Source organism: Anopheles gambiae, chromosome 2, assembly GCF_943734735.2.
Source record: "Anopheles gambiae chromosome 2, idAnoGambNW_F1_1, whole genome shotgun sequence".
NCBI lineage: Eukaryota > Metazoa > Arthropoda > Insecta > Diptera > Culicidae > Anopheles > Anopheles gambiae.
In genome coordinates, this window is record NC_064601.1 from 46,530,796 (window position 1) to 46,544,400 (window position 13,605).

Consider the following 13,605-nt stretch of genomic DNA (forward strand, 5'->3'; position numbering starts at 1 on the left):
CAGCTTTCCCATATTCTGATATTCAATCAAGACCTGTTTACAACATGGTTCAATTCTTACAGACAAGTGATACACGTTCCAGCCAAACCCGGCCGCATCTGACGTGTGGTTTCGAAGACGACAATTGTGAAATTGAAATGGACAGTGTACCAAAAACGGCTTGACTTGTTTGTAAGTGGTAGACAATCGTGTTTTTCAAATCGAAAATTACTAGTAGACTGTGGACAGTTGTTAATTGGAATGGAAAACCCTGTAAAATAATATGAAACTGTTCAATGACAAAATTTTATCATTCGTAGCGGCTGAGGACGTTTTTCGGCCAAGATGGTTCGCCTTCGACACGATGAAGTTCCTTGATGATACTATGAAGGACGCGCGCATCTCGATACGGTAAGTTGTTTTGTTATTTATCAGTAAATTTTATATTTCACTGCGAGTTAAGGGCGGTCCTGTGGCACAGCAACAACATGCCCGTCATGGGTTGAAGCCCCATATGGACCGTTCTAGTGATGGACGGGTCAACCCGAACCTATGGGGTCGGAGCCATCCAATGAGGATTTATTCCGACCCGAATGATCAGTAGATGCGAGAAAGCATAAGCGCCTCCGACCCGTTGGTGTAGCGAGATCGAGTCGGGGTTTTTTTGCTGATTATATTGTCCCAATCTTCTACCTCTATCACAGTTTCCTCGTTTATAAATTCTGGTACAGGCGGTCCCCGAGATACACGGTTAATGGGGACCGAAAACGGCCGCAAAATACCGCGTATCTCGAATTTCCGCGTAAGTCGAATCTCGTGATTTCCAGCTAAAATATCACTAATTTTCGTGTAATTTTGCAAGTAGGAGGCGGTTTTAGTCACTTTATGAATTATTTGATATGATTCTGACTGAATATAACTGTTTTAAACCTTTTGAAATAGTTTTTAACGTTCGATCAAAACGGAAATCATTTGGCAATTTGAAATTGATGTGTCAAATCAGTACAATTTGCTCAAAGAATTGTCAAATTTAGAAAACCGCGTATCTCCGAATCCGCGTATAAGAGGTACCGTGTATCTCGGGGACCGCCTGTATATTGAATGCTTCCAGTTTTAGTCCTTTGTTCTTCTCAAAATTTATGTCCAGGTGCTTTTTTGCGTTTTCCTCATTACTATAGATAATGTTTTCTTCATTTGTATTTTCCTCTTTGTAGTTAATTTTTTCAACAATTTCCCACAGTTCTTTATTAGATGTATCTTCGTTTATTGTTTTTATTGTATTTTCTATGTATTTTCTTTTACTTTTACATATCTTTAGCTTCAATTTTGCTGATGTTTTTTTAGTTCGATTAAGGATTCAATGGTTCTATAATTGTTGAAGGATTTTCTTGCGTTCGTTTTCTGTTTCCATGCATTTTTTTATTTCTTTATTCCACCATGATTTTGGTTTGTGTTTCACCCTGTGTCGATTTTTTTAAATAATGGTTTGGATTTGTTTTGTTAGTTGTTTTATTTTTTGTGGTGTTTTGCTGTTTATTCGACTAATTTGCTCTAGAATTTTTGCTTTGTTGTATACCAGGGGTCTCCAAACTTTTCAATTTGCGGGCCGCATTGCTTTGTAAATAACGTTGTTGAGGGCCATTTTGACGTTACTTTTGGTAATGATAACGTTTAAATCACGTTTTCATATGAAAATACTTTATGAACATTTTAAAATTCTGCACTTTTCTTTTATAGTAACTTTATTGTTGGCTTGGTCTAGTAAAAATAAAAAGTGTGATGAAAATTGTAAAACTAATATGATATTTACATTATCCTTGGCAACATCACCGCGGGCCGCATTATAGGCTCTCGAGGGCCGCATGCGTCCCGCGGGCCGTAGTTTGGAGACCCCTGCTGTATACTATTGTTTTTCCATCTGTTGTGCTTTTGTTGAGGCTTATTTATATTATTCGGTGCTGGCTATTTCCTATGTGTTGGTCTAAAATTGTTTTGTGTGTGTCGACATATATTTCTTGTGTTATTATTGTTAAGTCTATTGCTGTTCTTCGTTTAGTTGTGTCGCTAGGTATATTTGTGTATGTTTCGTTTTTTAGTACTATTAAACTTGAGGCTTCAATTCCTTCCAATAAGGTGTTTCCGCAGCTGTCCATTTTTTCATCACCCCAATATGAATGATGGCTGATAAAGTCTCCTGCAATTATCGTCTTTTCGCCGAAATTCGTTATTTGCTTTATCATTTCTTCAAATTCATATATCGTTGCTTTCGTTGAGGCATAAATGGAAATTATATTAATGTTCAACTCGGTTAGTTTTATTCCTACTAACTGTATAAATTTGGAGCTCTGTAATTCTGGTATTCTTCTAAATTTTATTTTATTTTTAATAATAATGCATGATCCGCCATATCCATCCTCTCTATCTTGTCTTACTATATTGAATCCATTTAATCTTTTCCTTTTTCGTTATTCTTGAGCCATGTCTCTTGAAGACATGCTATTAAATAATTTCCTTTTATTAGGAATTCTCTAAGTTCATCCTTGCAATTTCTTAAACTTTGTACATTATTTTGGAAAATTTTTATATTTTTTTTTTTGTTGGATATGTTGCTTTGTTTCTGATTTATTTTTATTTGGCGACCTGGGATGAGGACTGATTTCGTCGCTCATAAAACCTGCCATTTCCTCCTCGCTAGTATCGATTATTTTTATTTCAGTAATTTTGTTCTGATTTTTAATATTTTCTGTGTCTTTTTTTCATTTTCTGATTCGTTTTTTTCTAAGTTATTTTTTCTGTGTCGTTTAGATTATTTTGCTTGTCTGTGAATGTGGGAGTTATTTTCTGCATATTTATATTGTGTTCGTTTTCCATTGTTTTTGGTGGGGGTATATCTTTTTTTTCGGTTATTAATTATTTGTGCGAACGTTTTATTTATATAATTTCTGGGTACCGCTGGTACTTGCGCTCTTCTCATTTCTCTCGCTTCTCTCATTGTTATTCTATTTTTTGTTTGTATTTTTTTAATTTCGACCTCGTCTAAATATACCGGGCAATTTTTGTCCAACGTGCTATGGTTTTCTCCACATTCCATGCACCGTTCGACTCCATTGCAGTTTTCGTGATATTCCTCGGCGCATTTTGCGCATTTCTTTGTTCCCCGGCAGTTCTCTTTTTTGTGTCCTAACCGGAGGCATGTCATACACCTCATCGGTTTCGGGTAGTATTGTTCTACCAACACATCGTAGTAATATCCAACGTTCACACGTCTCGGTATTACTGTTGTGTTGAACGTTAGTATCGCTGTTCTTGTGTTCACGTATTTGCCGTCCTTATCTTTTCGCTTGACGATGTAATCCTCCTTTACTTTGTCTTCTTTTAGTCCCTCTACTATCTCCTGTTCTGTCGTCGCCATTACTGCATCACACCTTATTACACCTTTCGATGTATTGAGGGTTTCATGCTCGTAAACCTTTGTGTTGCCTAGGTTTAGATTGTATTTCGCTAGTTTACTAGCCTGGCGTTTGCTTTTTACTAACACTAATAGACGACCGTCTCTTAGTGCCGTGACTTTTTTTTGGTCGATCTCCTAATGCGGCTTCCAAACACTTCTGCACTAGGAATGGGCATTTGTCTTTTACTAGGTTTTCCTTTGTACCTTCGATGACCATAAAAACTTCCTCCTCTGTTAGTATGTCACACAAGTCTACTTTTTCTCCTCTAAACTTTCTTTTCTTTTGGTTTTTTTGGTGATATTACTGAGCCTAGTGGCTCGTAATATGAACCAAACGTCTCCCCCCCTCCGGGGGATCGGTCCCCCATCTTTTGTTCCTACACTCCTAGTTTCCTTTTTTTGTACCTTACCTGCTTATTATTTTTTAATTAACTTTGTACTTAGCCTTTATGTATGAAATTTGTGTCCGTTTTTGTTCCCTTGTCCGCTAGCACAACCGTTCACTTTGAACTCACACTTGCGAATGGGAATATACTTCAGTTGAATTCTTCCGTTCTGGATACATTCTCGTATGAAGTTGTATCTGATGTCTAAATGTTTCATCCGTTTTTGTTCGCGAGGCTCTTTGGCAATATACATACACGACTGGATGTCTTCGTATATAATTAACGGACTATTCAAATGCACGCCAAATTCGGTAAGCAAATTTTCTAACCACATTGCTTCGCAGGATGATTGGCTTAACGCAACATATTCCGCTTCTGTTCATGACAATGCAATGGTTTCTTGCTTTCTTGTGGTCCATAGAACAGTGTTTCCAAAAATTTGAAATATATAGCCACTTGTGGAATGACGACTTTCCATGTCGCTACCCCAATCTGCATCAGCAAATCCAACAATTGGTTCCTCTTGATTATGTCGATATTCTAGGAAATAATCCTTTGTGCCTTGTAAATACCTTAGTACACGTTTTAGATGTGTCCAGTGTTCATCTGTTGCACCACTCTCAAAACGACTAAGATAATTAACTGTAATACTAATGTCTGGACGAGACGTAATCATCAAATAGGTTAAACATCCTACAAGTTCACGGTACGGATGCTGTGTTGTTCCCTCCATGTTATGGTTGCGTGTTAACTTGAAATTAGTTTCTAGGGGTACTAACGATGGTTTGCAATCTTCCATACCAAATCTTTTTAACAAGTCCTTCACGTACTTTGATTGATTAATTTTTAACGTACCTTGAGCCATGTCGTAATCAATTTTCATTTCAAGGAAATTGCTTATTTCTTGCATATCGTCCATTTCAAATATTCTTTTTAATTGTTCCTTTACTGGTTGAATTTCTTCCAAAGAGTTTGATGCCAAAACTATATTATCGACGTATAGGATTAGATACATCTCAGCTTTCGTAGATTTCCGAGTGTACAAACAACTGTCATTTGCTGACCGTACAAATTCCAGTGTCAACATATAGTTGTGGAACATTTCATTCCAGCTCCGCGCAGCCTGTTTTAAACCATACAAGGATTTGTTCAGTTTACATACCTTCTTCCCCCTCTCAAATCCTGGTGGTTGTAGCATGTACACTGTTTCTGAAAGATTTCCGTTCGGAAAGGCGGTCCGCACGTCCATCTGATGAAGATAGAACTTCTTCTGCCCTGCTACTGCCAGTAGGGTCCTCACTGTTGTTATTCGGACTACTGGAGCATACGTTTCTTGATAGTCATATACTTGACGTTCAGAACATCCTTTAGCAACAAGCCGCGCCTTGTATCTGTTCACAGTACCATTCTCCGAGTATTTGATTTTGAATACCCATTTACAAGGAACTGCTCTCGCGCCAACAGGAAGTTCTACTAGATCCCATGTCCCATCATTTTTCTCGAGCGCTTGCATCTCCACATTGATCGCTTGTTTCCATTCAGGCCAATCGTCACGCTTCCGAAGTGCATCAATCGTATCGGGTAAATCTTCCACGTAATTTTCTGCGTTCAGTGCAAATGCGACACTAGCTTCATAATCACTAAAGCGCACAGGTGGATTTCGAAGCCTTTGACTACGACGAACTGCTACTTCGTTATGTTCTGTGTTTTCAATAAAATCATGCGTATCGTTCGAGTTTTCATGACATGTTTCTTCCATATTTCCAACAATGTCGACCGATCTGTTCGTAGTTCCAATATTTGTATTTTTCACGTTTTCAATGCCCTCAGTCGATGTGCTCAAATAATCGCCAAAATCTTCCAGATGTTGAACAGTAAATTCAATATTACGATTTGTTTCACTAACCTGTTCTGGTAGCATCCTTTCTTGGTCAAAAGTGGATTCTTCCAAACGACGATTCGACATTAATTCTTCGATTACAACATCACGAGCAACGATAATCTTCCGATGTACAGGATCCCACACACGATAGCCATTGAATCCGTAGCCAACAAGAAATCCTACTTGACTCTTGACATCAAGCTTCGTTCGCTTCTCTTTCGGTATGTGACGAAATACCTTGCTTCCGAATATTCTGAAACGAGACACATTTGGCTTGTGACCGAACCACAATTCGTATGGAGTTTTGCACATACTTAAAGATGAGGATGGACTTCGATTGATCAGAAATACTGCCGTCAAAACGGCTTCATTCCACATCGATCGTTTAAATTTCGAATCGTCCAAAATAGCTCGGGCACGTTCCATAATCGTCCTGTTCATGCGTTCAGCAACTCCGTTTTGCTGCGGTGTTTATGGAACGGTTGGTTCCATTACAATGCCCTTTTCCTTACAAAAATGTGTAACATTTGAGTTGATATATTCACGGCCATTATCGTATCTTACTCGGGATATTCGACGATCAAAGTGAGCTGCTGCCATCGCTGTGTACTTCACAAATGCGTCGAAAACTTCCGCCTTTGATTTCACCACGTACACTGCTGTAAAATGCGTATAATCATCAACAAAGGTAACGAACATCTTCTTACCATCCCAGGAAGCTGGTGTAAACGGCCCACAAACATCGGAATAGATCAATTCCAATGGTCGCGATGATCGAGGTCGAGGAACTGTTTCAAATGGTAGCCTTGTTTGTTTTCCCATCATACATGATTCACAGACTCCTGCGTGAGGTTTCACATTTCCACAGTTGTCGATTCCTTCAACCATTTCAGCTTGGATGAGCTTCACTAGACCCGTATTTCCAATATGACCATACCGACGATGCCATATTATCAGCAAATCTTGAGGATCTGTAACCATGACAGATTCGAAACTTGGTGTTAAAATATCCAATTCATATAATCGACGTTTTCGACTTGCAGTGCACAAAACCTTAGATCCACGCATGATTTTTGCACCATTTTCGCTGAATTTTACTTCCATTCCTCGTTCAACGACTCGTTTCACGGAGAACAAATTCGCAAAAAGTCCAGGTACATACAATACATCGTGTACTATATATGGCAACTGCTCGTCTTGAATTTTCACAAATATCTTCAAATCTCCAACTACATCACTGGTTAGCGATACTCCCGACTTGGCCACATTTATAACAATCGGTGAATTCAGTTTTCGAGTATTCTTCAGATACTTTTTGTTGTTCACCATATGTTCCGATGCACCACTATCGAGTGTCCATTGGAAATTTTCATCTAAATTCACATCACCAGTTATAAACGCCGTGTCGTCTTGGTTTTTCGCATTATGTGCCGTACTTTTCTTCTTCTGATTTTCCGCTTTTACGTGCTTTTCATTTCCTTTGTTTTCTGGACAATTTATATGCTTATGGCCAGGTTTTCCACAAGCATGACATTTGAAAACGAATCTTCCAGTATTTCCAGGTTTTCCAACTCTTCCAGAAAAGGCTGTGCTGGTTTCAACTGGTTCCACGTTGAATTGTCGTTTAACGGCTTCATTCAGCAAACGTGCTTTAAGAAATTCCATCCAGCACTCTTCAACCGGCAACGTTTCCAATACCGTAATCAGATGTTCAAATGATTTCGGCATCGATTGTAGCAAAAAGAATACTAATACCGACTTATCCAACATGATGTTAGCTGATTCAAGTTCCCTGACGAGCTTTTCGAATGATAGAATATGTTCTTGCTACGTTCACTTTTCATCGAATTTCATCATAGATAGCTGTTTCAGCAAGTAAAACACTTCGGAAATTCGTTTCTTCTCGAATTTTTCCTTTAACGTCAACCAAATTGCTCTTGGAGATGTTTTTCCTCGAACATATTCCGGTTGATTATCGGCTATTTTATGAATTAAAACCGATTTACATTTCGCATCTTATTGCTTTCGTTTTAGCCGCTTTCCTTCATTTAGCGCTTCAATTTCTGCCGTAGGATTCACTTGAAAAAAAAAAAATCTTCTTCCCTCAACTATGGCGACCCCCCAAAGGCCCTTTTCCACCACCTGATATTTTTAATCCACCTTGTTCCCACGCTTGGCCTCAGTTTGACAGTTGGTGCAAATGTTGCTTGTTCCGATATGACAATCAGTTTGAACCGAAGGGATTTTATTTTAAAAATGATTCTTGCAAACTACAGCTCTAAATCTTCGATATCCGTGATTTCTTCTGTTTCCATTGGCTGATCCGTGGCGGACGTATTTGTGCCCACGCTTTTAACGGCAGACTCGACATAATAGTGCACATGTTTCACCACCCTTTCTCCGTTCGATGCTCGAAGACGATCTCGGTTTTGATAGTACGGTAAATCCTCTGTATCGGTTTTCTTCTCGTAGTGGAAGCAAAAAGGTTTGCACTGTCTAGCATCCATATTTCGACCAGGTGGCAGGTTTGATACGAAAGCCGCATCGTTCCCGCGCAGCTCGTGCAATATTTGTGCTAACAGAGATTGATAGTTGATCATAGCAGTCTGGTCTCCTCCCATTGGACATTCGATACCTGTCGGTGTAGCATTGGGAGGACGCGACAAAAACCAGTTCCGCCGATCGATTATGTTCCGCTGATCTTGCCAAGTGATGATGAATGTTTCATTTCCAATCACGAGTGGGACTTGTAGATGGAGGAAGGAAAAAAGGAAAATGAAACGCACTATTTGTTTGGATTTGACGTGTGTTTCCTCACAGTGCACTGGTTCGGCAAACATTTCGTACGATTTTTGTTCTGAGTTAATTAATATAGACTGTTGATTCATGATTTAGTTTGATTGGAATAAACTTATAATTATTAATTTTTTTTAGAATTATTTTCACTTGAAATTTGGATGCTTTCACCTCATCGGATCCTATGTTAAATAAGGAGTGAAACTTAATCCTATCGCTACTATGATGATGAACTGTGTTTTTCCTATGACAGCAATAATGTAGACTTTTTATAAGAAAAAAAAAACTTATGTTATTCCACTGGTCAATAATTAGAACAAAGAGAGCGCTTCGATCCTATTTTATTGCACAGTCCAAAGCCTTATTTTTTCATCGTGGCTTAATTTTGTCTACCATTGGCGTCTGGCAGCAAGTGCCGCAAGTTGCTACTAATTTTGCGGAATTCCAGCTTGAACCAAGCACAAACGTGTTAAGTAATGTATGTGATGTTAATGTAACAGCGTTTCGTATTGTCCTAAACACTGTTTAATAGAAAAACATCCAGAATAGATTTATTTTTCGTCGGTTTCAGTGCATTTAAAAGTGTACAATAATAGAACTTTGAGTTTTTGTAAGTGTACAACATTTTGGAATTGGGCTTTTGAATAGAATTATAAATCAGTTCTTCTTATTTTTGGCTCAATAACCGTTGGATTACCCCCCCCCCCCCCCATAGCAGGATAGTCAGTCCTACGTATGGCGGTACGGTCTATTTGGGGCCTTAACTCATGACGGGCATGTTGTTAAGTCGTACGAGTTGACGAATGTACCATGAGACCGGTTAAAAATCAGTATCATGCTTAAAATAGAACATAAGTACATACATACTTTTAAGCGATACGGCAAAGTCGTTCCTTCTGAATAATAGAAAAATATATGTAGCGGAACTTGGGGCAAGTGTGCCATCTTAAGCATTTCAAGTTATAACTCACTAAAACGTGTTTTTTAAAAGCCGATTTAAATCTCATAACCATTTTACATCTATTTCCTCACTTATAAATGAGTTTCGCTTGAAAAAAGTGCAAATGAAACAGTTTTAAACAGTTTTTAACAGTTTTAAGTTTGAAGCGTTTTAAAAAGGGTCCAAAAAGACGTTGTTTTTTGGGCTATGGGGCAAGAGTGCCACTCGTATGGGGCAAGACGGCCACCTGGTTAAAATAACCGTATTTCTTAGATAATAGGAAATAATTACGTTTGTACCACTAGTGTATGTATTCCTACATGTATTTAGTCACCAATGAACCCTTTTTGACCACCAACTGTACCACAATATGGTTTGTTACTGTTCTGTTTTTCTGGCGTGGAATCCGCTCACAATAGCGCACCATTCCGCAGCACGCTACAACAATGTTTACATTTTTGACAGCTCGCGCCTATGAAAGATGGTGGCACACTTGCCCCAAACAGAGATGGCACACTTGCCCCAAAAGTTGTAACTTTATTGAAATTGAATTTTTCAGTGACAAAAAGAAAGTTTTTTTCAGCTAACCCCACAAAAAATTTCACGTTTTCTCAGCTATACGGTGGTGTAAATATTTTCTCGGTTGATTGTTCGCATGATTTTTGAGAGCTTATTTGATTGGATTCAAAAATTATAATATTCTGCTCAATTTTGAAACTCAATATAAATCAGTTCAAAACAATGGGGAATATCGATTGGTCTATATGAAATTCGGCTCAGTATACCTAGTCATTGGAAAGGAGCCAACTGTATACACAATTGATCATTAAACTAAAGTTTTTAAGGAAAAATGCTTGGTGGCACTCTTGCCCCGTATGGCACACTTGCCCCAAATTCCGCTATGCTGTTTTTTTAAACAATAATGATGCAAACTAGACACACATAACATGAATATTGCGGTTGTATGTTGTATCCCTCTCAAACTTATGAAATACGTTGGCCGTTCCCTTAAGTGTGCAACAATTGGCAAACTAACGGCAATAGGGTAGTTTGGCAATTGTTGCACACTTAAGGGAACAGCCAACGTATTTCATAAGTTTGAGAGGGATACAACAGTTAAATATATGTCCACTTATTCTAGTGTTTATTAACCATGTGTCGCCTAAGCGAGGACGTTGCGGAAAACCTTGCCGTACAGCTCGTACATTCGTAGGGCCGTTCGCCAGTGTGCGTCCGGCGATGGATGGTCAGCTTGCCGCTCGAATAGAACCCTTTCCCGCAGTCACCGCACAGATACGGTCGTTCGTTGGTATGTGAGCGCATATGAATCGTGCGAGAGTAGTACGTTCTGTACGATTTGTCGCACAGATTGCAAGCGTACGGCCGTTCGCCAGTGTGGAAGCGAATGTGATTCTTGAGATTGCCTACCTCCGCGAAGCCTTTTCCACACTTTGGACAGATAAATGGCTTCTCCCCGCTGTGTGTTCGCTCGTGCGTCACCTGATTGCCCAGCGTGTGGAATCGCCTCGGGCAGTACCGACAGCCGAACCGCCTTACGGCGGAATGGATGCGCACGTGCGATCGCAAACCTACGCGGTCTTTAAAAGATTTGCCGCAACCTTCCTGCACACATTTGAATGGTTTCGCTTCCGATTTGTGCGACTCGGTATGTTCGATCTTGTCGGTCAGCAGGGTAAACTCTTTGAAACAGTACTCACACATCAGGCTATGCAGTTTCGGTAGAAGAGAAGAGGATTGGCCCCTCTCTTGGGTGGCTGCAGTTATGGTTTGGTCGCCGATTTGTTCTTTAGCGGTATCGGTACCCACTTTGTCTTTTGGTGCATTGTCATTAGTTGCGCTTTCTATTACCCCGATTATATAATTTGCTAATGGTTGATCTTCCTCGTCTTGTAGCGGGTCAATGAGTTCTTCACTAATTTCAACATCATCCTGTTGTATCGTTTCATTTTCTATGCATAATTCTATCTTGGGAAGCGGCGAAGGATCTGACATTTCCGGTGCAATATTAGACGTGTTCGCCCTGCCATTGCTGCTGTTGTTTTCTATATTTTGATTTATGGTCGATTCCGGAACAGATTTATCATACGTTGTGTAAACATCCGTACAACTACTAATGACGCTCTGGTCTGCAGGAGCATGTGTCGTCTTTTTAGCCCGAGACGATAACCGTGGTGCCGTGTTCTGAATGCATCTCTGTTTGAAGCGATATGCTACCTTCAAATCATCATAGCACGGCACACACAGATATTCTTCCGGTTGTACCTAGAATAATAACAAAGCGGTTTAGCGATGTACAACTTGCGCAAACGGTTCACCTCACCCCGTACCTTTATGTCTGTAATTGAGTGAAACATCTCATCCAACCCATTTGGATGCTGATAAATAGCAATCATGCCATTGTTTTTCACTCTACACGATACGCAGGTTTGCATTTTGCTGTGCAATATGTACAATTATGTGAACGCTTTTGCAGGAAATACTGTGTTGAGGCAGATCATTTCCAAACACTCGGTGGAAAACAAATATCTTCCTGGAAGCTATAAACAAACAGCTGTCATTGAGTCCAAGCCCGGTGGTCAGTGTGGCCGGATTATTTTGGCGAATTTCAGTAGGAGCACCAAAATTTTATCGGTAGTATTCGGTAGTTTTTGGCAGGTTGGGAAATTTGAAAACCAGTCAAGTGTATCAAGTGTTGAACAGAGAGAGAGGATTGAGATGCACATGTTCTTCTGATCGATGGTGAGTTCCTTTTCTCGGTGCTCTACGTGGCCACTTAGGATCGTAGCAGCCCAAGTAGCCTTAAGAAACTCTATTTGATTATTAACAGTTTTTTTAAGGCCTTAAAAATCAAATAGAGTTTCTTAAGAGAATATGACATTTGCCAGCGTTACAGCATAACGACGTATTCCGTTACCCTCGTTTTTTTTATTCGGGTCAATATAACACACAGTGTTTTTCAAATTTTATCTACACCATTTCCAATTTATTCAATTTTCGAAAAATCATTTTCTTATTTATATAATAATGCATATTTATTTTCACACCAAAATATTTGTTTTGCTTAACTGTACGAAAACTATGTGTTTTCTTTTATTCCTCTATTTGTATCTGCGGTTATAATAAAAAAAGAATTTAAAAATATAAAAAAATTCATAGTTTTTAAATAATACATGTGAAGAGTTTGATAAAGGGTATGCAATATTTGCAAATGAGAAAAATCTTCATAAAAATATTTATTTTCTTGGGCAAAATAATATGCTCTAGATGACGATAATTTTTAAGACATACTGTACATGGTCACGTACATGGCGCCTCCATTTCTTATGTCAAAAAGTTCGTCAAGCTTCGTGTGTATACCTTGTGTGTAGATGACAACAAAACCAAGCGTCTGCGACAATTTCTATCAGCTATTGTTTAATTTGTGTATCATCGTGCTTTTACAACAGGTCAGTGTATCGATATTACCATTCTCTTCACATGAGCTACATAAGTTTTATATTTCGCAGCATTTTCGATTCCGATAGCGTTTGGACATGTTTTCCGTACACGGCAGCAGCTGACCTCCACGATAAAGATTGACGAAATCCGCGTAATGAAAGAAAATTGTGTGATGCGGTTACCTAGTGAAATTGTGTTTTTATTCAATAAACGAATAAGTGTTTTATTTATTAATTTATTTCACGAAAATATAAGCACATTAAGCTTAACGAAGACCTTGCATGTCCCTAACGAAAGAGAAAGAAAAATACAGCCATCTCTGTCAATTTTTTCGTTAATTTTGATCTTTTTCGTTAAAAATACCGGTTAAATTTTAAGATTTAACGAAACATTGACGAAGAAAGGAAAGCGTTACGCAGTGTTTTAAGCCCTGGAATTACTGCTGTATGGAAAGCTAAAAGTAATACTTTTAGGCATACTTTTAACGGTTTCTTAACAGGATTGTGCTACTTGGGAGTGCTCCATCGTATGCGAGTTTATCGGATGTGTTGTTAATCGATTTTCGATGGACTATTTCGATTGGCAATTTCAATTGAAATTGACCTATTTAGCTATTTCGATAGAAATAGCGATTATTTAGATGAGTTTTATAGCTTAATTAGAAAACATACACAAAAACTTGAGATTGTTCCTACAAATTCTAAATAATTAC

General features: G+C 38.7%; 1 protein-coding gene across 1 annotated transcript; it reads right to left on the minus strand.

Moving 5' to 3' along the window:
* Window positions 1-10,484: 10,484 nt before the first annotated feature.
* On the minus strand, window positions 10,485-12,008 carry LOC1278810 (zinc finger protein 771). Its single transcript, XM_318443.6, has 2 exons — window positions 11,783-12,008; window positions 10,485-11,717 (listed from the first exon to the last, which is right to left on the minus strand). The coding sequence occupies exons 1-2, from the start codon at window positions 11,885-11,887 to the stop codon at window positions 10,572-10,574; spliced, it is 1,251 nt and encodes a 416-aa protein (XP_318443.6). The 5' UTR covers window positions 11,888-12,008; the 3' UTR covers window positions 10,485-10,571.
* Between the last annotated feature and the right edge of the window lie 1,597 nt (window positions 12,009-13,605).